At 37.4% G+C, this 22938-nt stretch overlaps 1 protein-coding gene across 1 annotated transcript in view; it reads right to left on the bottom strand.

Moving 5' to 3' along the window:
• The window catches only part of PPP1CB (protein phosphatase 1 catalytic subunit beta), a 50082-nt gene that overhangs the window by 16055 nt on the left and 11089 nt on the right, over positions 1 to 22938 (bottom strand). Inside the window, exons 3-7 of the mRNA XM_039474149.2 lie at positions 10514 to 10645; positions 8800 to 9030; positions 6537 to 6641; positions 4687 to 4758; positions 701 to 852 (exon numbers count right to left, since the gene is read on the bottom strand). Coding sequence (XP_039330083.1) covers positions 701 to 852; positions 4687 to 4758; positions 6537 to 6641; positions 8800 to 9030; positions 10514 to 10645 — 692 coding nt within the window. The remainder of the gene's footprint in view (positions 1 to 700; positions 853 to 4686; positions 4759 to 6536; positions 6642 to 8799; positions 9031 to 10513; positions 10646 to 22938) is intronic.

Here is a 22938-nt window from a genome sequence, read left to right as displayed (position 1 = left end):
TTTTTTTTTTTTTGGGGAGACTGGGTTTTGCTCTTTTACCCAGGCTGGAATGCAGCGGCATAAACATGGCTCACTGCAGCCTTCACCACCTAAGCTCAAGCAATCTTCCCACCTCAGTCCCGCATGTAGCTAGGACCACAGGTACGCACCACCACACCCAGCTAAATTTTTGACTTTTTGTAGAGATGAGATCTCATTTTGTTGCCCAGGCTGGTCTCAAATTCCTGTGCTTAAGTAATCCACCCACCTCAGCCTGCCAAAGTGCTGGGATTATAGATGTGAGCCACCATGCCCAGCCCCAAAATGTTTTGAAATGTTTCCTCTTTTAGGGAGATAAAAGGTTAACAAATCATTAGATTATTAAGTGTGGGATGATCCAGGAAGGGGCTTTGCCGCCTCTCCTACTTCTTTCCTTGTACAAGTCATTTAGCTTTCTTGGATACATTTCCTCAAAAACAAAATACGAGGGCTTATGTGAAGCTAACAAATAATAAGTGTTTAAGAGTCCAAGTATGGTGGCACATGCCTATAGTCCCAGCTACTTGGGAGGGTGAGGCACGAGACTTGCTTGAATCTGGGAGGTAGAGGTTGCAGTGAGCAGAGATCACGCCACTGTACTCCAGCCTGAGCAACAGAACGAGACTCTGTCTCTAGAAAAAAAAAAAAAGAAAAAAGAAATTAAGAGTATTATATTTCATACCTGATGAGCTCGACAAATCAAATCTAAATCATGACGATTCAGAAATTTACTGACTACATCAGCTCCAAAAGTAAAGGAAACACCACGATCATTTTCTCCCCAGCCTTGCACATCCTTATCTGGATCAGACCACAGCAAATCACAAAGCAAACCTTTAAAGGACAGAAATACAGCAATTAAGAAAAAAATTTATAGATTCATAGAACATAGCACAACTACATCACATTTCAGTTCCTCTCCTACCCTCTTACCTTTTACTAAACAATGACAATCACTTGCCCCAATATTCCAGCCTATGTAACTTACACTTTTGGTAAAGCAACCATACAAATACAATCTTCCACAGCCTCTTAAGGTAGAACTTTCCAACCCTTTCCATGTATAGAAAATATGTGTGTGGCACACTTACAACAACAATATATGGAAAAGGCTGTTCATCTTTTGTGTACAGTTTCTCCATATGAATAACGAATGAACTCAGTGGTATTTCCTCAATAGTTCATCCTTTCTTTTTAGTTCCACTGTTTCTGAGCACCAGTCTATTCCGTTAGTCTATTTTATTTATCCCTGAGCCAATAACAGACCAGAGCTTTTAACAAGTCTTTATATTTGGTAGGGGTAGTATCCTTTTTTTTTTCTTCAGGATTGCCTTGATTACTTTTTGATCCTTTGTTCTTCCACATAAACGCTAAAAACAATTTGCTTAATTCCATAAAAAACTCAATTGTGATTTCAATGGAATTGTATTCAACGTACAGATCACTTGAGAGAAAAAAAAAACGTTTTCTACTGAGGCCCTGAGGTTTTTTTTTTTTTTTTTTTTTTTTTTTTAGTGTGGAGGAACAAAATCAGATCAGATCCTTGACTTTAGTAATGTTTGGGGCCTTGGAAAAGAGGTCAGGGTTAAAAATATTTATCTGGGTATTGTCATCATATTAATGGTAACAAGTATCTTAAGGAGGAACCCAGACCACCTTGGGAATACAAAGTGAGAATACCAGTAAATTAATTCTGAGGAATTCAAACATTTAATAGGCAGGCAGATGAGGGAGAATGAGCATAAATATTGGGAAGGAATGATCTTGACAAAGGGATTAGTACAGTAAAGGTTATTCTTAAAGGGGACAGAACCGCTTAAAAGTAGGAAATGTGCCATGAACAAGCAGATAGGACAAAGATAAAAAATGTGCCACTTACAATTAGATCATTAAACTTTAATGAAAGTAGTTTCTTGGTGATTGAGGGTAAGAGAGTAGGTAAAAGTCCAATTGCAGTGATATTCAAAGAAGGGTGAATGTTGAGATGGTGACAGTAAGTGACTTTCTAAGAATTACAGTGGCTAAGAGAAGATATTTTTTAAAGAGTAAGTCGGTTTTGAGAATTATAAAGAATCCATTAAAAAAACATAGTATGGTTTAGGAGGAAAGGGCATCTTCATTTTCAGTTACATCATATCTTGATAGAGGAATTATAAAACCATTTGCAGAATTAGTAGCAATGTACTCTTAATTTCTATTGCTCTTATGTCCCAAGCTCCCCCTACGGCGTTCTAAGAAATTCACTAGCACACAAAATCCACTGGAATAGTCAATCTCAATTTGTACACCCCTTCTGACTGATGCTGACTTTTCAAAAATACGCACCCATCCAGTATGTAATAATGCTCTCACGCTTTCCAGCCTGTTTCCAGAGATGAAGCAGTAAGTAGAAAGCTAAGGTATTAAGAATCTATAACTGGCCAGGCGCAGTGGCTCATGTCTATAATCCCAGTATTTTGGGAGGCTGATGCGGGCAGATCACGAGGTCAGGAGTTCGAGACCAGCCTGGCTAATAGAGTGAAACCCCATCTCTACTAAAAATACAAAAACACTAGCCAGGCATGGTGGTGTGCGCCTGTAGTCGCAGCTACTGAGGAGGCTGAGGCATGAAAATTGCTTGAACCCAGGAGGCGGAGGTTGCAGTGAGCCGAGATTGTGCCACTGCACTCCAGCCTGGGCAACAGAGGGAGGCTCCATCTCAAAAACAACAACAACAAAAAAAACCACTATAATTTCAGTGTGACAATAAAACTGTATAAAATTAGGTTTAGGAAACACAAAATTCTGGATGCATTAAAAAAAATCAATGGTAGCAACAATAATCTGAAATTCTTTAACCTTAACAGAATCAAGGTAAGAATTTCAGTCAAGATTCATTGTTTAATGAACTAGCATCACAATCAACTAGGGTACTGTTTCAAATAATATATTAATTTATAAATTAAATTTCTAAAGGTTGCAGACACTATCAAAGATTAAAGTAACCATTTTCAGCATCTCAACAACTTCTCATTAAAATGTTAAAATAAATAAAATAGCTAAAAATAGAAGCCTAGCATATAACACTCAAAATTTATATCTGAACTATAAACAGAAATTCTGAAGAATGACTAGTAATATATATTTATATATCTTATTTTAAAAATAACATTTTAGGTGTTTTTTTAAGACAAGGTCTCGCTCTGTCACCCAGGCTAGAATGCAGGGGCACAATCACAGCTCACTGCATCCTCAACTTCCCGGGCTCAAATGATCCTCCTCCCTAAGCCTCCTGAGTAGCTGGGGGTGTCACCATACCTGGCTAATGAAAAAAAAAAAAAAATTTTTTTTTTTTTTTGTTTGGTAGAGATGGGTGTTATGTTGCCCAGGCTGGTCTTGACTCCTGGTCTTAAGTGATCTTTCTGCCTCAGACCCCCAAAGTGCTGGAATTACAAGCACAAGAATGAGCTAGTGCACCAGGCTAAAATCAGCATTTTAAGTAAGATGCCGTTTAAATACTAGTTTCTATTAGGTTTAGTCAAATGTATTCTATAATTACGATAAAATGTATACTTTAAAAAATAACACAAGTTGTGTTATATAAAAAACCTCATAATACAATTTATTATAACATACAGTGTATTACACGGCTACTGACATTACAGGATCTATACCATTTATAATGGTTGATGCGTAGTCCCAAGTAGCATTTTTTGCTGTTATTTTTCCTTTTTTTTTCTTTTTGAGACAGTTTCACTCTGTCGCCCAAACTGGAGTGCAGTGGTGCGGATCTCGGCTCACTGCACCCTTCGCCTCCTGGGTTCAAGCGATTCTCATGCCTCAGCTGCTTGAGTAGCTAGGATTACAGGCATGCACCATCATGCCCAGCTAATTTTGTATTTTTAGTAAAGACAGGGTTTTGTCATGTTGGCCAGGCTGGTCTCAAACTCCTGACCTCAGGTTATCCACCCGCCTCAGCCTCCCAAAGTGCTGGGATTACAGGTGTGAGCCACTGCTCCCCGCTTTCCCAAAGATTTTCAAATCTAAATTTTTACAGAACTGTTCACAGGTCTCTAGAGCCTAAGAGCTCTAAAAATTAAAGCAGGCTTAGCACATGCCTGGAGTCCCAGCTACTCAGGAGAATGAGGCAGGGGGATTGCTTGAGCCTAGGAATTCAAGGCCAGCCTGGGCAACAGTAAAATCCTTCCCACACCCCGTTGAAAAAGGCTCTAAAAATCTGAAATAGAGGATATAGAAAAGAATAAAAAGCTATTAGACAATTGAAAAGAAGGTAGTTGTATCTCTGTCTAAGAAGCAAAGAACAGATTATTTTAATTGAAAAATTTTTTGGCTAATTTAACAAGTTTTTGAAAAACATAACCAATGCCAATATGAATAAGAAAATTCAGAAAAATAGGAAGATATGAGGAATCAATACCAAGATCTTTTTTGTAATCAACTAAATGTTTGACAGAACCATATGATTATAAATAAAAGGTTCTGCATTTTGAGGATTAGTGCAAAGTAAAAAATTTTGTATTACTGTAAATAATCTGTGGTTAGCTTATTGACCATAAAGAGCTCTGCTATTTATTACATAAAGCAATCCTACTTCCACTGAATATAATCAGGTTCAAATATGCCAACACTTCACACAAAACAATTAATTAAACTTCTCTCTATACTTACCTGTATCAGGGACATCAGTAGGTCTCATAATTCTCCGAATCTGCTCCATAGATTGCAGGTCTGGTGACAATCCTATAAATAAAAAGATGAGACATAGTCCTGATAGCTAAACATTTTAATATTTTAATAGTTACTGAATAAAAAGCATTCATTCAAAATAGATTCACTTCGTGAAGTTAAAAACACTTCCCCTCCCACCCCTGGAATTAAAGAGCTGCTCTTCAGATTCTTAAAAATACTTAAAGTCTTCCTTTTAGTGTCTTAAAGGTCAACACAGTTATTATGAATCCCACATTGATATAATAGAGCACTATAGTTATGTTGTTTTTTCCATTTTTCCCTACCAGAGAAATGAAATTCCTTTATATTTCAAAAGACTTCGCAAGGAAAAAAGCCCACCATTCTTTTTTCCAACTATTCCCTGCCTTCACAGGAACATAATCAACTGCAACCCTTCCTACCACTTTTGCCACTTCTTACCACTGATCTTAAACATTATCACTTCCAAGTTCAAATGTCTCACTTGGTTCCCTAAGACCTTCTTTTGGAATCCCACTCCAACATGTTCATTATTTTCATGAAGTCATAAACTATTGATCAGAAGGATTAACAAGAAAAACTCATAAAAATAATTTGCAATCTTTAAAGTTGTACATAAATATAAGCTATTATTTCTCTCTGGTAGGCAATCCAAGTATGATCACAAGGAATAAAGGTAAACATTCATATCCATACTGCTACATTTCTATCCTTAGCTAAACTAATGTACAAGAACTAAAATTCATTACATGTTTAATATCTACTGGAAAACATATTTCAAGTAATATAGTGAGTTATGTTCTGCCAGAGAATAAACCATTGATTACCTCAGGCCTAGGCAAGTGCATCTATCTTTTCAGCGTTTTTTCCACTTTAATTCTTCCCGTATATTGATGAAAAACTAATTTTCTTACACTATTTCCATTAAATTACTTCCCTGTGCAAAAACCCAATATGGTTATTAAATCATTCAACAAACTCCTTTGCTCAATATTCAAATCTCCATAATCTGATTGCATCATTTTTCAGCATATACTTGACATTCTAGTCAGGCCAGTTCTTAAACATACACTATCACTAGACAACAAAGAGTGCCTCAAGTCCTTTCCACTTCTCATGCCTCACACATGTCCAGTCTATCTTTACTCTTCCTGACTTCTCATAATCACTGTCTTAGTAAGTACTGACATATTAAATACCTTTTATTACTCTATTATCTGTTTCATAAATATATCTTAGCAACAGGTTAACTCTTCAAGATGGTCAGATCATAAACTACATATTTTCATGGCATCTAACCAGGTGTTAGACATATACATTAATTTTTCAAATAAACTTCAAGCTTATTTCATAAGCCAAAGTAACTTCCAATCTACCAAAAATTATTTTATTATTAAGGCTAAAGCAGACATACTATATGAAGCCTAGAATTACTGATATATATGAATATTAAACTCAATTTTATTTGGATTCTGTTGAAAGATTTCAATACAGGCAGGAAGATAACAATCCTCTCATTTTTACTACTAAATAGCAGAGGTGTCTTTCTGTCAAAACTCGAAGCAAAGGAGACTTTCTCCAACAACTCTAGTTATCCTCTTTATATGTGAAACTATATTTAAAGCATTACATTTTCATTTATACACAAATTTATGATTATTAAAAGAGGTTTTAGCCATGTTTAAAACAGTTTTAAATCACTTGAGTTTTCACACAAGCACTGCTTTGCTTTCCCACAGTCTAATTATTGTAGGTATTTTCTGAATAATGAAAGAATAAGAAAAATCTGTAAGGCAAATTTGCTAGTCTACCTCCATGACAACAGAAGATCTTCTCATCCACAATGGCTGCTATGGGCAGACAGTTAAAACAATCAGTGAAGGTCTTCCACAATTTAATATTAAATCTTCGTTTGCCTATAAAAAGAATAGTTAGAATAAATTAAAAAATCTAAAACTGTTCTCATCAGTTATCTAACAGGCATAGCATTATGAATGATTTTTTTCTTCATGTTTATCTCCACAGAACTTTTTCTATAATGCATAAATGTTACATACTTTTTAAAAGGCAACTAATATAATAAACATTCAATACTTTTAGTAAAGTTACCAAGACTTCAAAGATTGTGCTGGGGGTAAGGGTGGGATGGGAAGATATTGGTCAAAGAATGCAAAGTATCAGTTGGGTAGGAGGAATAAATACAGAAGATCTATTGTATAACATAGTAACTACAGTCAACACTATATTGTATCTTTGCAAAATGCTAAATTATAACTGTTAACATTTTGAGATAATGCATATGTTAAATCAGCTAGATTTAACCATTCTGCAATGGTCATAGGCAGGAAGATCATCTCATGTTCGAAACATCATGTTGCACATCACAAATACATACAATTTCTGACAACTTAAATAAACCTAATCAAATCGAACAGTTTAAAAAACCCAAAGATTTTGCTAAGGGTTTATGAAATGCATCAAACAATCTGTCTTATAAGATCATTATAATATAGCAATTTTTAAACAGTCTAATAGGCTCCTAGTTCATTTTTTCCTCTCCAATGTGCGAACTAGCCAAACAAGCAAGCAAAAGTGAAAGGGTGCCTCTGGAAACTGTCCATTTGAACAGTGCATTGAGAAACACAGTATAAACTTACTGCCAAGGAAGGAAAATTTCCAAGTGTTTAACTGGTATTCTCTTTTGTGTGAATTACAACTTGGCACCATAGCAAGTATAAATAGAAGCACAAGGCTATAATTTTCCTGTAGCCTAGCATAAAAAGCTACAACAAAGACAACCTCAAGTTTATGTTCACCTTTTTAGAGCCATTTGATTTTCCTGAATTTGGTAATAAGGTACAACTAATAACCTAGGGAAGAGATGAAAGACATAAGTACTAACTGCCTGTGCTTTCATGCCACAACCTGCTCCTTTATAAGTATATAACTCAAAGTACTGTTTACAAGTTGCTCTCCCGTACATTATTTCATTTGATGTCATTTCTATCCCCAAGGACATTCTTGCCTATCTTTTATCCTCTAAAAATATACCTCCATCTCTGACGTAGCTTTAGGAAGAATGTTGTAGTTTGATGTACTCAAACCCACTTTCTCTCTTCTAGTCTGATTTAAGTAATTCAAATCACACAGCACATCTCGGAAATAAAAATACAATACAAAATCAAATACAGAATCATTCCTATTGGAATGTTAGCTCCATGAGAACAGAGATCATCTGTATTGTGTACTGCTTCATGCTCAATGTTCACAATACTGCCTGGCACATATACCCTTAAACTTTGTCAAATCTTTATATAAATCGAGAAGACAGGAGTTTGAATAGGTCTCTAACATAATTAAGGATAAAAAAAAGCAAAAGTAGATTCTATTAGGGAAAACAGCAATAAAAAGAATTTGAAAATCATTATAATTGATTCTAAGTTGTAATTAACCAAACATATACTTCTGTACTCTTATCTAATAAAACCAAAAGACCACATATGAATCTATTAGGGCATTTTAATAACAATACTTGGAAACACTACTACACAAAACCAAATCAGTGATTTCCTACTAATGAAAAAGAGAATAAAAATAAGGATACCCCAGAGTATTCAGTATCTTTGTCTTTCAAGGTTTGTAGACAGATTTACATTCTAATAATATTAAACTTTGACTTTTAAATAGTTTCATAGAACTTCTCAATAATTCTTGTGACACAGGACTAATAAGAGCTTCTGTCATACCACAGGAATGCTGAGAGCTAAAACCTTAATGGACACTAGAAAACCAGAAGCCACAGACTTCTGTTTCACCTGGATGGTTTACTAGATAAACTAATTTTGAAAGAGCCTCTTCAGCCAAGTAAGCTGCAGTCAATCCGCAACATGACCAAGGAGATCTGAAGGAACCAATTTAATTAGTAATGTTTCCCAGTTTCAGGTTCCTCTTCCTGGCCTATGCCTGATAGATCTTATTTTGAAAAAACCCTCAATCAAAGGAACTCTTCTGATCCAGAAAATTATTTGGCAATCTTTCCATGAATTACTTTTCTAAGTCTTTATATTCACTTACATTCATCATAGAATCCATAAATGCGATTGATGCTAGCACACTCATGGTTTCCTCTTAAGAGAAAGAAGTTCTCTGGATATTTTATTTTATAAGCCAATAGCAAACAAATGGTTTCCAAAGACTGCTTTCCTCTGTCCACATAATCTCCTAAGAAAAGGTAGTTGGCTTCTGGTGGGAAACCTCCATATTCAAATAATCTCAGTAAATCTGTATACTGTCCATGAATATCTCCTAAAAAGAGAAAAAGTCAGTTTTATAAAAATTGGTTACTGTTATAAGCAGTTTCTATGAAATGATTCCCAATGTTCACATCCTGTGTAATCCTCCCCTGCCCTTAAGTATGGGCTTTATTTAGTAACTTACTTCTAACAAGCAAAAGTGAGATGGGCTGTCACTTCCAAGATTAAGTTACAAAAGACTGTGACTTTCATCTTGCTTGCACTCTCACCTTCTTCCACGCTTGCTGATGAAACCAGCTGTCTAATGAAGCATCCCACGTAGCAAAGAACTGAGGGAGGCCTCTGGCCAACAGCTCATTTGAAACTGAGGCTCTTAGTTCATCAGCCTATAAGGAACTGAATCCTTTCACAGTTCAACCTTCAGATGACTGCAGCCCGTGATCACACCTTAATTGGAGCCTTGTGAGAGACCCACAGCCAGAGGACCCACTAAGCTGATCCTGAATTCCTGACCCATAGAAATTGTGAGATGGTAAATTAATGTTGCTGTAAGCCGCAAAGTTTTGGAATGATTTATTATACAACAATAGGTAACTAAAACAATCTATCTGGCAGTTTAACTTAGGTCACTTTTTAACACCAAATATGGAGACGAATAGTAAAATTTTAGAAATATGTAGTACAAATAACTTTTATTACCTTCAAGTTATTTCTACATTTTAAAGAACACCTTCAAAGAATAATTCTAATCATTTTGAGATCACTTCTAAGTAATTACATTTGCTTCATTTAAGTTTAAACAGGCAACTATTATTCCCCCTAAACTACTACCTGTTACTTTGAAGGTGTGAAATTCTATACTAATTGATCCATTCAACAAACATTTACTTAGCTAGGATCTCTTATGTGCTGGGCACTGTACAATGGACTGTTAAAAAGCTACTTGTAAAACTTAAAAGAATACAAGTTTTAAAGTAGTATAATCTTCAAAATAAATTTAACATCAAAGTTAAAGACCACAGATATTGCCAGACAGACCCCGTAAATTATTTACCTATTTTTTCCTAACCAGTGTACTAAAATGCCCTTTTCCTGACATCCTTGACAACATTAAACATTAATCTTCAGTATTTTTTTTGTAATCTGACTAGATTTGCAGACTTGTTTTAAATTGCACATCACTGATTACTAGAGAGGCTGAGGACCTCTAGTAAAGGCCATTTGAATTTCTTCTAAGATCTTCCTCGTTATTTTTATATTGCAATGTCTTTCTCTTATTTATTTCTAAGAACTCTTTATATATTATAAACAGAATTCCTTTTATCTGTTGTAAATATAGCAAGTACTTTCTTCTTGTCTGTAACTTGTCATTGGTATAAAGATTTCAATTTTTATACACTTTTATTTAGTAAAGCCTACTGATCTGTTTTATATAAAATGTTCAGAAAATGTTTTCTCTAGATCATCTTCAATGTAAACATGGGAGGAAAAACAGGATTCAAAAGAGTTTTTTGCAACTTTACCCATTTACATACCACAAATTTTCAGTGGTGCTTCCAATTCCAAAAGAATAGGCTGGCTGAGAAAGATCTCCCGAGACTTGATACATAAACCCCGAACTTCTGCTTCAGTCATCTGCACGATCTTTCCTGGTCGACATCCTCGTACTGACAAACAATAAATACAACAGTCAGTTTTCTAAAATTTACTCATATAATAACAATCTTTTAAAAAGAGTCATGCCCATATTTTAAAAATCAGAAAAGTCACACAAGGCAGCAAACTACCCTATTTGGTCCCATGGTTTAAAATAATATTAGAAATTCTATGATCTTTGATTTCTATTTCCATTGTTACTGGTTCCTGATGATGTGCCTCAAGTCTGCTGCTGATGAAATCCAGTCCTGTTCTTTGCTGTCCTGTGGCCAACTTGGGGCCTAGTAGCTGAAGAGACCTAAAAGACTTCAGAGCCAGCATCCTTTAAGGTTTGGCCTGCCTTCTCATCTTGCATGTAATAGGATGCCAGAATAGCATCACTTAGAACAATGTTCTATGAAGAAAGGGAGATTAAATAGTAATTGTCAGTAGGTGATTTAGCTTCCCACACTTTCCTGGAATGTTATCAGGAGTCCCCAAAACTTTAGCAACCATTATCTCCACTTTCTGATCAAAACAAATACAAAAAAGGTAACAACTATGTATTAAATTTTAACATATTGTTATAGTCCCAATAGAGTATCATATTAAAAGCTCTAAAGGCTATTTAGATGGAGTGAGGCATTTTTGCATTACTGAATAAGATAATATGGTTTCCAGTAACCTGTGGGATGAAGTGGAGTAGAATGGTGCATAGAGAGAACAGTTTCTTATTTGCCCTACTGAACTCAACTGGTAATCATCTCCATTCATCAACATCTCCCCTGTCTCCCTTTAACCTTAAATTTACTGCTGACCTCTCATTTGATCTTGAAATGGCATTTAAGAAAATAGGCTGGGAGCAGTGGCTTGCACCTGTAATCCCAGCATTTTGGGAGGCCAAAGCGGGAGGACTACTTGAAGCCAGGAGTTCGAGACCAGCCTGGGCAACAAAGCAAGACCCTGTGTCTACAAAAGATTAAAAAACAAAAACAAAAACAAAATTAGCCTAGCATAGTAGCAGGACTGCTTGAGCCCAGGAGGTTGAGGCTGCAGTGAGCTATGGCGGCGCTAGGGCATTCCAGCCTTGGTGACAGAGCAAGACCCTGTCTCTAAAAAGATAAAAATAATGGCTGGGTATGGAGGCTCACACCTGTAGTCCCAGTACTTTGGGAGGCTGACGTGGGCAGACTGCTTGAGCTCAGGAATTCTAGGTCACCGTGGGCAACATGATGAAACCCTATCTCTACCAAAAATACAAAAAATTAGCTGGGCATGGCAGTGCATGCTTGTGGTCCCAGCTACTCAGAGGCTGAGGTGGAAGGTTCACTTGAGCCCAGGAGGCGGAGGCTGCAGTGAGTTGAGATCGCGCCACTGCACTCCAGCCTGCGTGAGAGTGAGACCCCATCTCAACCATAAAATAAAAGTCCAAATATTTCTTGCTAAAAATTGCTGATTCCTTTGTCAGGTCAATAACAGGTTTAAAAAAAGAAAAGGCCTCCACATGCAAAAGCTATATAATCCATTAATATAAAAGTAAAAAGGAGGCAATAAAGAGGAGACACAGATAATATTCAAATGTACTTCAGCAAATACGCTAGTTTATAAGACTACCCCTGAAAATCAAAACAATGATCAGCAGAACTGCTTTTATTATGGGACTATAGCTTCTTTAGTGTTAGCTCTCAAACATCAATTACCTACTTCTGAGGCACATTTGCCTTCTTCTAACACCAAAAAGACATCTCAGCTTTAGTTTTAAATGTTTTTTTTTTTTTTTTTTTTTTTTTTTTTTTTTTTTATTTATTTTAGTTAAAGAAAAAAAAAATGTGGCTGGCCTTGGGGCTCACACCTGTAATCCCAACACTTTGGAAAGTCGAGGAGGGCGGATCACCTGAGGTCAGGAGTTCGAGGCAAGCCTAGCCAACATATCTATCCGGGAGTGGTGGTGGGTGCCTGTAATCCCAGCTACTTGGGAGGCTAAGGCAGGAGGATTGCTTGAACCCAGGAGTGGAAGTTGCAGTGAGCCGAGACGGTGCCATTGCACTCCAGCCTGAGAGACAAGAGCAAAACTCCACCTCAAAAAAAAAAAAAAAAAGTATTCACCTTGGAAGAATTAAAGGTCTCATACTGGCTTCAGACAACAAACACACAGCTAAAAGTAATTACTTATAAACGGTATTAAATTATTCAACAAATGCTTGTGAGGTTACTGTGTATTGGTTGTTTAGGGATAATAGCAATGGACAAGAAAAATGGTGAATTACCAAAACTTAGTTGTAATTTGATGGCAATCACTACACCAAGTCAACAGACTCATGTGAGTCACTTCAGCGTGTCCATTTAAAATAGCCAAATGAAAGTGATGAATATTTTACCTAGTATTTATTTTACTTCCTCTGTATAAATTTGACTTCCCAAGTGAGTAACTGTGTAACTTGAACATTTTTACAGAGCTATAAAATGTTTCAACTTGTAAGTCATGCAAATCTACAGAAACTAAAAATTTACCAAAACACGAACACACTGCACAGAAACTTTTTATATTTCACTGACTGTAGGATGCACATTTCTCCCTTAATTAATATCTCTGAAGTTGTGAGACTCTTGCAATTAAAAGCTTCTTACAATTAGAATCGGCAGTCCTCCCCCTCTGCAACTTAGTGGCACATAAAAGTGCATTTAATAATCAGTCATATCTTAAGAGTTGATGAATGCAGTGACAGAAGCTAAAGGTTCGCCCAATGGTTACAACTCTGACAAGGGTTTTAGAAATTAGAAATAAATTAGCCAAAGGTTTGACAGAATAAGGCAGATGTCTCAGGCCAACTGCCGGTGTCTTCCAGTTCAAACTTCCTGCTCCTTTATGTGTTCTCAAGATTTCTAAGGGCACTTCAAATTTCTCAATCATCTGAAAAAAGGAGGAAATCATCCGGACAACCTGTTACACAGGGCAACTAGACTGCTATCCCAACATCCAGGAGGGTTTCCAGTGTTTGGATATATCAACCTCGCTGGATTATAAAGATACTATAAATCAGCATACTTCATTAGGTGCAAAGCCCCTTCACATCAATCATTTCATTTAATCCTTTTCACATTTCAGGAACTGAAAAGGGAAGTTATTATCTCCACTGTACAATGAGAGATTAAATAACTCGCACAAGATCACAGTGCCCAGGTTTGATAAGACTGGAGGGAGTGAGAAGCAGCAGAGATGGATTCAGAACCAGTCTTCTAACTCGAAGGACAGTACTTTTTCCACTTCACCATGTAAAGTTTCTGGATCAAAAATTTCCTAGAAATTTTCTGCATGTAGTAATTTCAGGCCAGATAAAATCCCATTATAGCAAATATCTACCATACTTATTACTGCTTAGAAAATATTTTAACATATTACATACATACAGTATACTAACTTTATGGGTATAACTCAATGCATTTTTAACTATCTATATACCTGAGTAACCACCATCCAGATCAAGATACCGAATGCTTCCTGCAACCCTGAAGATTCCCTGTGTCCTAACCAATGACAGTAACGCCTCAGGTTACTATTCTTACTGCCATCAGTATACACGGATGTGTTTTTTAATTTGACTTTTAGATAAAAAGAAACAGAGTAACGCTCTTTTGCTCATTATTACATCTGTGAGATAAATCCATTTAATAGTGTTTAACAGTCATTTGAAATACAGGTTGTATCCCTAATCTGAAATGCAAAATGCTCCAAAACCCAAAACTTTTTTAGTGCTAATATGATGCTCAAAGAAAATACTTATTGGAACATTTCAGATTATAGGATTAGCGATGCTTAATTGGTAAGTATAATACACATTCAAAGATCTGAAAAAAATCCCAAATCTATCTGAGCTGCAGCAGCGCTTAAAGAAGAAATAAATAATCCCCAATCTAAACACTTGGGGTCCCAAGCATTTTGCATAAGAAATATTCAACCTGTATTCCACTGTATGAGTATATGACAGTATCTTTACTATTCTATTTGGATTATTCCAGTTTCGGGTTATTACAAATAACTATGTATATCCATGCACATATTTATCTTAGGTATATAACAAAGCAGAACTGCTCAGGTCACAGAGAAGGCTTATTTTATTAAGAAGTAGATACCGGCCGGGCACGGCGGCTCACGCCTGTAATCTCAGCACTTTGGGAGGCCGAGGCAGGCGGATCACGAGGTCAAGAGATCGAGACCATCCTGGTCAACATGGTGAAACCCCGTCTCTACTAAAAATACAAAAATTAGCTGGGTGTGGTGGCGCCTGCCTGTAATCCCAGCTCGGGAGGTTGAGGCAGGAGAATTGCTTGAACCCAGGAGGCGGAGGTTGTGGTGAGCCGAGATCGCACCGTTGCACTCCAGCCTGGGTAACAAGAAGGAAAATCCATCTCAAAAAAAAAAAAAAAAAAAAAAAAAAAAGAAAGGGAGGTGATACCATCAGTTACCCAAAAGGTCTATACCAATTCATAATCCTCCTAATACTGTAAATTATCACTATTTTTACTTTTAGTCATTTTGTTGGATGTATAGTGGTATTCATTGGATTTAATTTGATTTCCATGAGGACTAAGGTTTTTGAGTAACTTTTTCTTTTTTTTGGTGATGCAGTCTCGCTGTGTTGTCCAGGGTGGAGTACAGTGGCACGATCATGGCTCACTGCTACCTCCACCTCCCAGGTTCAAGCAATTCTTCTGCCTCCTGAGTAGCTAGGATTATAGGTACACACCGCCACACCGAGCTAATTTTTGTATTTTTGTAGAGAGAGGTTTCACCATGTTGCTCAGGCTGATCTCAAACTCCTGACCTCAAGTAATCTGCCCGCTTTGGCCTCCCAAAGTGCTGGAATTACAGGCGTAAGCCACTGCGCCTGGTCATTGAGTACCTTTTCAATGTGCTTAAGGGACCGTTTATGTATCTTTTTATTTTTTTTGGCAAAGTTCATTTTAAATCTTTTGTTCATTCTTTAAAACTGGACTTTTTCCAACTCTCTCTCTCTTTTTTTTTTTTTTCTTTTTTTTGAGACAGAGTTTCACTCGTTACCCAGGCTGCAGTGCAATGGCGTGATCTCGGCTCACGGCAACCTCCGCCTCCTGGGTTCAGGCAATTCTCCTGCCTCAGCCTCCCGAGTAGCTGAGATTACAGGCACCCATCACCATGACCAGCTAATTTTTTGTATCTTTAGTAGAGACGGGGTTTCACCATGTTGACCAGGATGGTCTCAATCTCTTGACCTCATGCTCCACCCGCCTCGGCCTCCCAAAGTGCTGGGATTACAGGCGTGAGCCACCGCGCCCGGCCTTTTTCCATCTCTTAATGCAACTTTCTGATAAACAGAAGTGCTTTACTGAATTTAAATCTGAAAAAACCTTCACTTAGTCAATTTTTTTTTTTGGTTTAGGGCAGGCGTCCCCAAACTACGGCCCGCGGGCCACATGTGGCCCCCTGAGGCCATTTATCCAGCCCCTCGCTGCACTTCAGGAAGGGGCACCTCTTTCGTTGGTGGTCAGTGAGAGGAGCATAGTATGTGGCGGCCCTCCAACGGTCTGAGGGACAGTGAACTGGCCCCCTGTGTAAAAAGTTTGGGGACACCTGTTTTAGGGCTTTTTGCATCTTATTTAAGAAATCTTTGCCTTTTCTAAAGCTATTTCCTTATATCTCCTTCCAGATGTTTTACTGTTTTAGCCCACTTCATTCTATAACCCATCTCAAATTAATTTTGTGTATGGTTTGATGTAAAGGTCAAGGTTTTTTATTCAAGTAGACATCCAGTTAATTTATCATCATTTATCATAAAGATCATCCTCTTCCCCACTGAACCACAATGGCAGCTTCTTAGAAAAATCAGGTGATCATACAGAACAGGTCTGTTTCTAGCCACTATACAGCCAATTACCCACGTATCTATTTTGGCATCAATACCACAATGTCTTAATTACTGTAGATTTTTATAAAGTCTCAGTATCTGGTAATATAAATATACCAATTTTGTTCTTTAGATTTTCCAAGTATGTTTTAAAATTGGCTTCTGTCTATCCCCTCCACCCCCAAACTTGTGAGGTTTTAAATTGGGAATAAGACCAGGTATAGTGGCTCACACCTGTAATTCCAGCACTTTGAGAGGCTGAGGCAGGTGGATCACCTGAGGTCAGGACTTTCAGACCAGCCTGGCCAACATGGTGAAACCCCATCTCTATTAAAAATATAAAAATTAGCTGGGTGTGATGGTGGGCACCTGTAATTCCACCTACTTGGGAGGCTGAGGCAGGAGAATCACTTGAACCCAGGAGGCAGAGGTTGCAGTGAGCCGAGATCATGCCATTGCACTGCAGCCTGGGCAACAGGAGTGAAACTCTGTTTCAAGGAAGAGAGGGAAGAAAAGGGGGGGTGGAGAATAAGTAGGTAAGTCTAGAGAGAGCTGACATGTTAACAATTTCAAGTCTTCCAATCCACTAATATAGTATCTCTCCTTTTATTTCTCTCAGCAATGCCCTATAGTCTTTAGTATGGCGGTCTTTCATACTTTTAAATTAAGTTGATTTTGGCTGACATCTGTGATTTCATTTCTTTCAAATTTACTGAGCTCTGCTTTATGGTATAGTACATGGTATACGTCAGTAAATGTTTCATACGTATTTGAAAAGCGCATATATCCTGCAATTATTGAATGAAGTGCTCTATGTCTGCCAATTAGGTCAGGGTGGCTGTATGGTTCAAATCTTTATCCTTGCTGATTTTTTTTTCCTGTTTGTTCTGCTAGTTACTGAGAGAGGCGCATTGATCTACTATGGCTGTGGTTTTGTCTTATTTTTAAACTTTTTATAATACCTGTCAACCTTTCCTTTTTGTTTTAGACCTATTTTATTAGATACATACAAATTTAAGATATTTTCCCATTAAATCTATCCTTTTAGCCTTATACAATGACCTTCTTTACCTCTAGTGTTATTTCTGGTTGTAGAGCTTTTTCCAGCATAAATACAGCCAAGTCAGATTTCATTTGCTTAATGGCGTGCATGATAACTTCTCCCCCTTACCCCCTTTTAAAATTTCCTCATTTGTGTCCTTAGATTTAAAACACATCCCTTGTAAACAGTATCTGTAATAGTTAGGTCTTCTGAGCTTTGCATTAATTTCAATGTCTGCTCCTTTCACATTTAATATAATCATTGATTAAGTTGGCTTTAAGTCTACCATTCTGCCATTTGTTCTGTTTGTCCCATTTGTTCTTCATTCCTTCCTCTTTCCCCGAATTTCTGTGGAGTAATCAATTATTTTTTTTACTATTCCATTTTTCTCCTCTATTACCTTTTAGTGATATATTCTTTTTTCATTTAGAGGTTGCTCTACAGATTACAAACCCACTTTCGACTGATTATTATCCTCCAGCCTTTTGTTCTACAGTTGTCATATTTTTGTTTCCACATATTTTAAATCCCACAAGCCACAATTATTAAACAGTCAGAATTTAATTTGTATCTATTAACATTTATCTTTACTATTGTTCATTTCTGCCTGCAGTTCTTTGCTTTTATCCGTTCTTTTCTTTCAACATGAAGAACTTGCTTTACTATTTTCTAGTGCCAGCTTATCAGCAATATATTTTCTCAGCTACAGTTTGTCTTTATTTTACTTTCCTATGGAAGGATATACTCACTAGACTTAGAATTCTACACCAGCCTGAACAACACGGAGAAACCCCGTCTCTACTAAAAATACAAAAAATTTGTGGGGCGTGGTGGTGCATGCCTGTGATCCCAGCTACTCGGGAGGCTGAGGCAGGAGAATCGCTTGAACCCGGGAGGTGGAAGTTGCAGTGAGCAGAGATCGCGCCATTACACTCCAGCCTGGGCAGCAAGAGTGAAACTCCGTGAAAGCAAGGACAGAAAGCCAGAGGGACGGAAGGACAAAAGAATGGAAGGAAGGGAGGGATTCTAGGTTGTCATTTTTTTTTTCTTTCAGTGCTTTGAAGAGAATGCCATTCTATTTTCTCGTCTTCCAAAGTTTCAGGTGATAGATCAGCCATCATTCTTATTATTGTTCCCTGAAGCTAACGACTTTCTTATTCTGGCAGATTTTAAGATTTTCTCTTTCTCTTGGATTTTTAGCAATTATGTTCAATATGGTTTTCTTTGTATTTATTCTGCTTGGAATCATACAGCTTCGTCAATCTGTGCTTTGGTATCTTTCTCTGTTTTGGATAACTATTAGTCAGTATTTCTATCCCATTGTATTATCTATCTCCTCTCTTTCTGGGATTCTTATACATGATAGACCTTTCCACTGTCTATCAGCAATGCATTAGTCTCTCATGCTCTCTTCTGTATTCCGCACCCCCCCCCCGCCCCCCGTCAGCACTAGATAACTTCTACTGAACTCATTTCTATTTGGTTTTTGGTCAATTCAGTTTCATTAACTTGTCCAAAATAGCATATCCTATTTTACTGAATGAAATCCCGAATTATGGACAAAAAACTGTCAAGTTTTAGATAACACCTTCCCCCAAAGAAGGTTGTTTCCTTTTAGCAGCAGCACAGCAGTAACACATTTTCCTGAGGTCTGGTTTGTTTTAGTTCTGTCTTCAGTCTTAGGAGTGGTCATGATGGCATCACAATGGAAAACTCAGGGTGGAATATGGCCCCTCTAACGTGGCAGGAAGGATCTGAACTTCCATTTTTGCTTCTCTTGCACTAGATAGATACGGAAATGTCTGCTCAGATAGCTTCTTAGCTACTGTTTTCTGCTGTGTTTCTTCTTTTGCGTATGTGTACCTCTAAAGTCTGTCAAGGACTTTTTGTTTGGGATCTATTTCCCTTATGACACAACTAGGAAATGCCTTCAAGGAAAAAGCCAGGGTGACTCAAACTTTATGCTTCCCTTCTGTCAAAGGTCAAACCTCCTCAACAATTTTCTGTGTTGGTTGCCTCTTTGACAATGCAATCAATGGCTGCTGAGAGGCACACAAAAATACACTAGAAATTCAGATTACATTAAAAAATTTGAGGAATGACTTGTCAAGGACTAGACACCATGGCTCCTAACCCCAATTTATTTCACATGACTTAATCAGTCACAGAACTTTGGTGGGAGCACCAAGGTTTCCTGACTACCAGTAAGGTTATCTTTCTACAATCATGTTTACATCAAGAAAGGCAGAAATATTACACCAGTATTCAGCAAAGTAAGGCCAAAGGGTCAAATCTAGCCCAATGCCAGTGTTTGGATGGCATGTGGCCTAATAATTTTTTACAGTTTTTTAAATGATTGAAAAAAAGTAAAACAAAAGAATCCTTTTTGACATATAAAAATTACATGAAACTCATATTTTAGTGGCCATAAAGTTTTACTGGAGCATAGTCACTTATTTATCACTGGACACTCATGCTACAATGGCAGAGCTGAGCATGTGTGATAGACTACATACGGTACTCTCATCACTTCATACTGCTTTTTGGTGCAGCACAAATTATAGAGATGCAGTTACAACCCGGCAGCGTCACGATTATTGCTGTACTGCAGCAGTTTATTTACTTTTATTACCAGTGCATTCTCATTATGTCAAAAGCAAGAAAAGTGGACTCTGAATGTTGTGTTTTTAAGACACAATAAAGGGTGGATTATTTTATTTAATTGGGTGCTAAGGCATTGTGGTCATTATGTAGCTGTGCTAAAAAACAAACAAACAAACAAACAAAAAAAACCCAAAATATATACTGATGTTACCAGATTAAGCACTCATCACAGCAATCCCAATTCATAGTAAAGCAATGGTGAGGAAAAGTTTTTAAAAAATTAAAATGAAATCTCAACACAGCAGAATTTCTTCACAAAAATAAAAATGAGTCTGCAATTGAAGTTTCCAAGTGACCCATGTGCTACCACGCCTGGCTAATTTAATTTGTTTGTAAAGACATCTCTCTATGTGGCCCAGGCAGGTCTCAAACTCCTTAGCACAACTGATGCTCCTGCCTTGGCCTCCCAAAGTGCTGGGATTAAAGGTGCGAGCCACTGTACCTGGTCAGCAAGCTGCTTTATACATAACTCACGCCGTCAAGTTAAAACAAGTGAGATCTTCATTCCCACACAATTTTGAAGCAGACATATTTTTCAAACTCAATCTAGCTTTCTTCAAATCTTGACTCAAGTGCAAAAAAAATTTCCATATATCAAAATCCATTTAACTATGCAGCTGAGGAGCTTCCATCTAACCCTCTATTGGAAGTGATTAATCTGCAATGTAATGACATGCTAAAAGGCAAATATCAGGAGAATTCTATAAATGCTTTCCAAGCAATGAATATCCAAGCAATGAAAAGACATCTTCTACGATGAAATACATAGAATCTCACTACAGATCAGAATCAAGAGATGCCCACTTGCAATCAATTCTGATGACAAAGAACATTAACTTTGAATTTCAATTAAGTAAAATGTGTATCCTCTCCCAAAAGAATTCTGTTCTTTACTCAACCATTATATTTCACATTTTGCATCAGTGTAAAAGTTTTTCCAATGCAGGTTTGTCTTTTCAATGCACATATCCAAGGGTATGTGATACACGTGACTGTGTGTTGTGTGAATACTAAATTTTATTTTTCACTAAACTTCTGCTACTTTCTCCAGCAAGTTCTTACTTATAACTGCCTTCTTTAAAACAGGATGGCAAGAAAAAAGCACTAATTCCAACACCTGGTGTCTCATGAATTTTTTTTTTTTTTTTTGGAGACAGGATCTCACTCTGTCGGCCAGGCTGGAATGCGATGGCATGATCTTGGCTCACGGAAACCTCCACCTCCTGGCTTCAAGTGAATCTCCTGCCTTAACCTATTAGGTAGGTGGGATTACAGGTGTGCACCACCATGCCTAGCTATTTTTTTTTTTTTTTTTTTTTGTATTTTTATTAGAGACACAGTTTTACCATGCTGCCCAGCCTGGTAGGATCCCTGAGGTTAGGTCTCGAATACCTAACCTCAAGGGATCCATCTGCCTCGGCCTCATAAAATCTTAGTAATCTTCACTGACCACTGGTATTCTAACTCTCACTCAACCCCCACCCCCAAGATTACATACTAATTAATGGCAGTTAAATCTCGACATCCTAATTTTCCCTAGCATTTTCTCCACACTGAGCACAAAAGCCTACTTTTAAGCAACATAAAGGCAGAAAAATTAAAATTCTACAACTGGCTAAAATGTGGAGTTTTGGTTTTAAGTGAATTAGGCAGCTGCCAATACCTGCTTCTCATCTTAGGCCTGACTGTTAAGAATAATTAATGTGAGCTGGACACGGTGGCTCATGCCTATAATCCCAGCACTTTGGGAGGCCGAGGTCAGCAGATCTCAAGGTCGGGAGTTCAAGTCCAGCCTGACGAACATGGTGAAACCCCGTCTCTACTAAAAATACAAAAATTAGCTACATGGTGGTGCACACCTGTAATCCCAGCTTCTCAGGAGGCTGAGGCAGGAGAATTGCTTAAACCCAGGAGGTGAAGGCTGCAGTGAGCTGAGATCATGCCACTGCACTCCAGCCTGGGTGACAGAGTGAGACTCCATCTCAAAATAATAATAATAATAATAATAATAATTAATGTGGACTCAGAGCCCAAAATGGCCTTTAGCAGCTCTGTATAATACCACAAATCGTAATATTGCGTATATACAAAAATATTTTTCTGAGGCGGCCCATGGCTTTCATGAATTCAAAAAGCATTAAGTCAAAATTCATTTCAAGTACACTGGTAAACAAATAGCAAGTATAATGAAAAAAGAGTGAAGAAGAAAAGTGACATAAATAGGTGAGAGCTAGACATTTCAGGAATAAAGGACTTTTTTTTCATTGCACTGACATCTACTTTGATAGTACAAAAGCAAGGATGGGTAAAATTGTTAGTGTCTCAATACATATCAAGTCAGTGGCACCAAACCCCACTGGTGGTCACTGAGTTGTTCAATGAAACATACATGCAGTGAAACACAAAAAAGGCAGCTTCATTTATGCCCTTTGGCAAAGCAGTAAAAACGATCAATTTTATGGAACTTCAATCTTTGAATACATCTCTTCAATAATCTATATGATAAAATGGAAAATGCCCATAAAGCACTCCTGCTGCATCCCAAAGTACAATGGTTGTCGCAAAGGAAGGCACTCCCGTGACTGTTTAGTTCCAAGCTGACCTAGACACTTTTTTTCACTAAATACTTTTACTGGGAAGTACGACTGACAAACTATGATTATTCAGACTTAGGTATTTAACAGATACTCCCGAAAATGAGCAAAGTGTGCCTGTCATTTCAAGGAAAACAACTGAC

This window comes from Saimiri boliviensis, chromosome 1 (genome assembly GCF_048565385.1).
Source record: "Saimiri boliviensis isolate mSaiBol1 chromosome 1, mSaiBol1.pri, whole genome shotgun sequence".
Classification (NCBI taxonomy): domain Eukaryota; kingdom Metazoa; phylum Chordata; class Mammalia; order Primates; family Cebidae; genus Saimiri; species Saimiri boliviensis.
The sequence above is the reverse complement of the archived record's forward strand: the minus strand, read 5'-3'. Positions and strand labels throughout refer to the sequence as shown.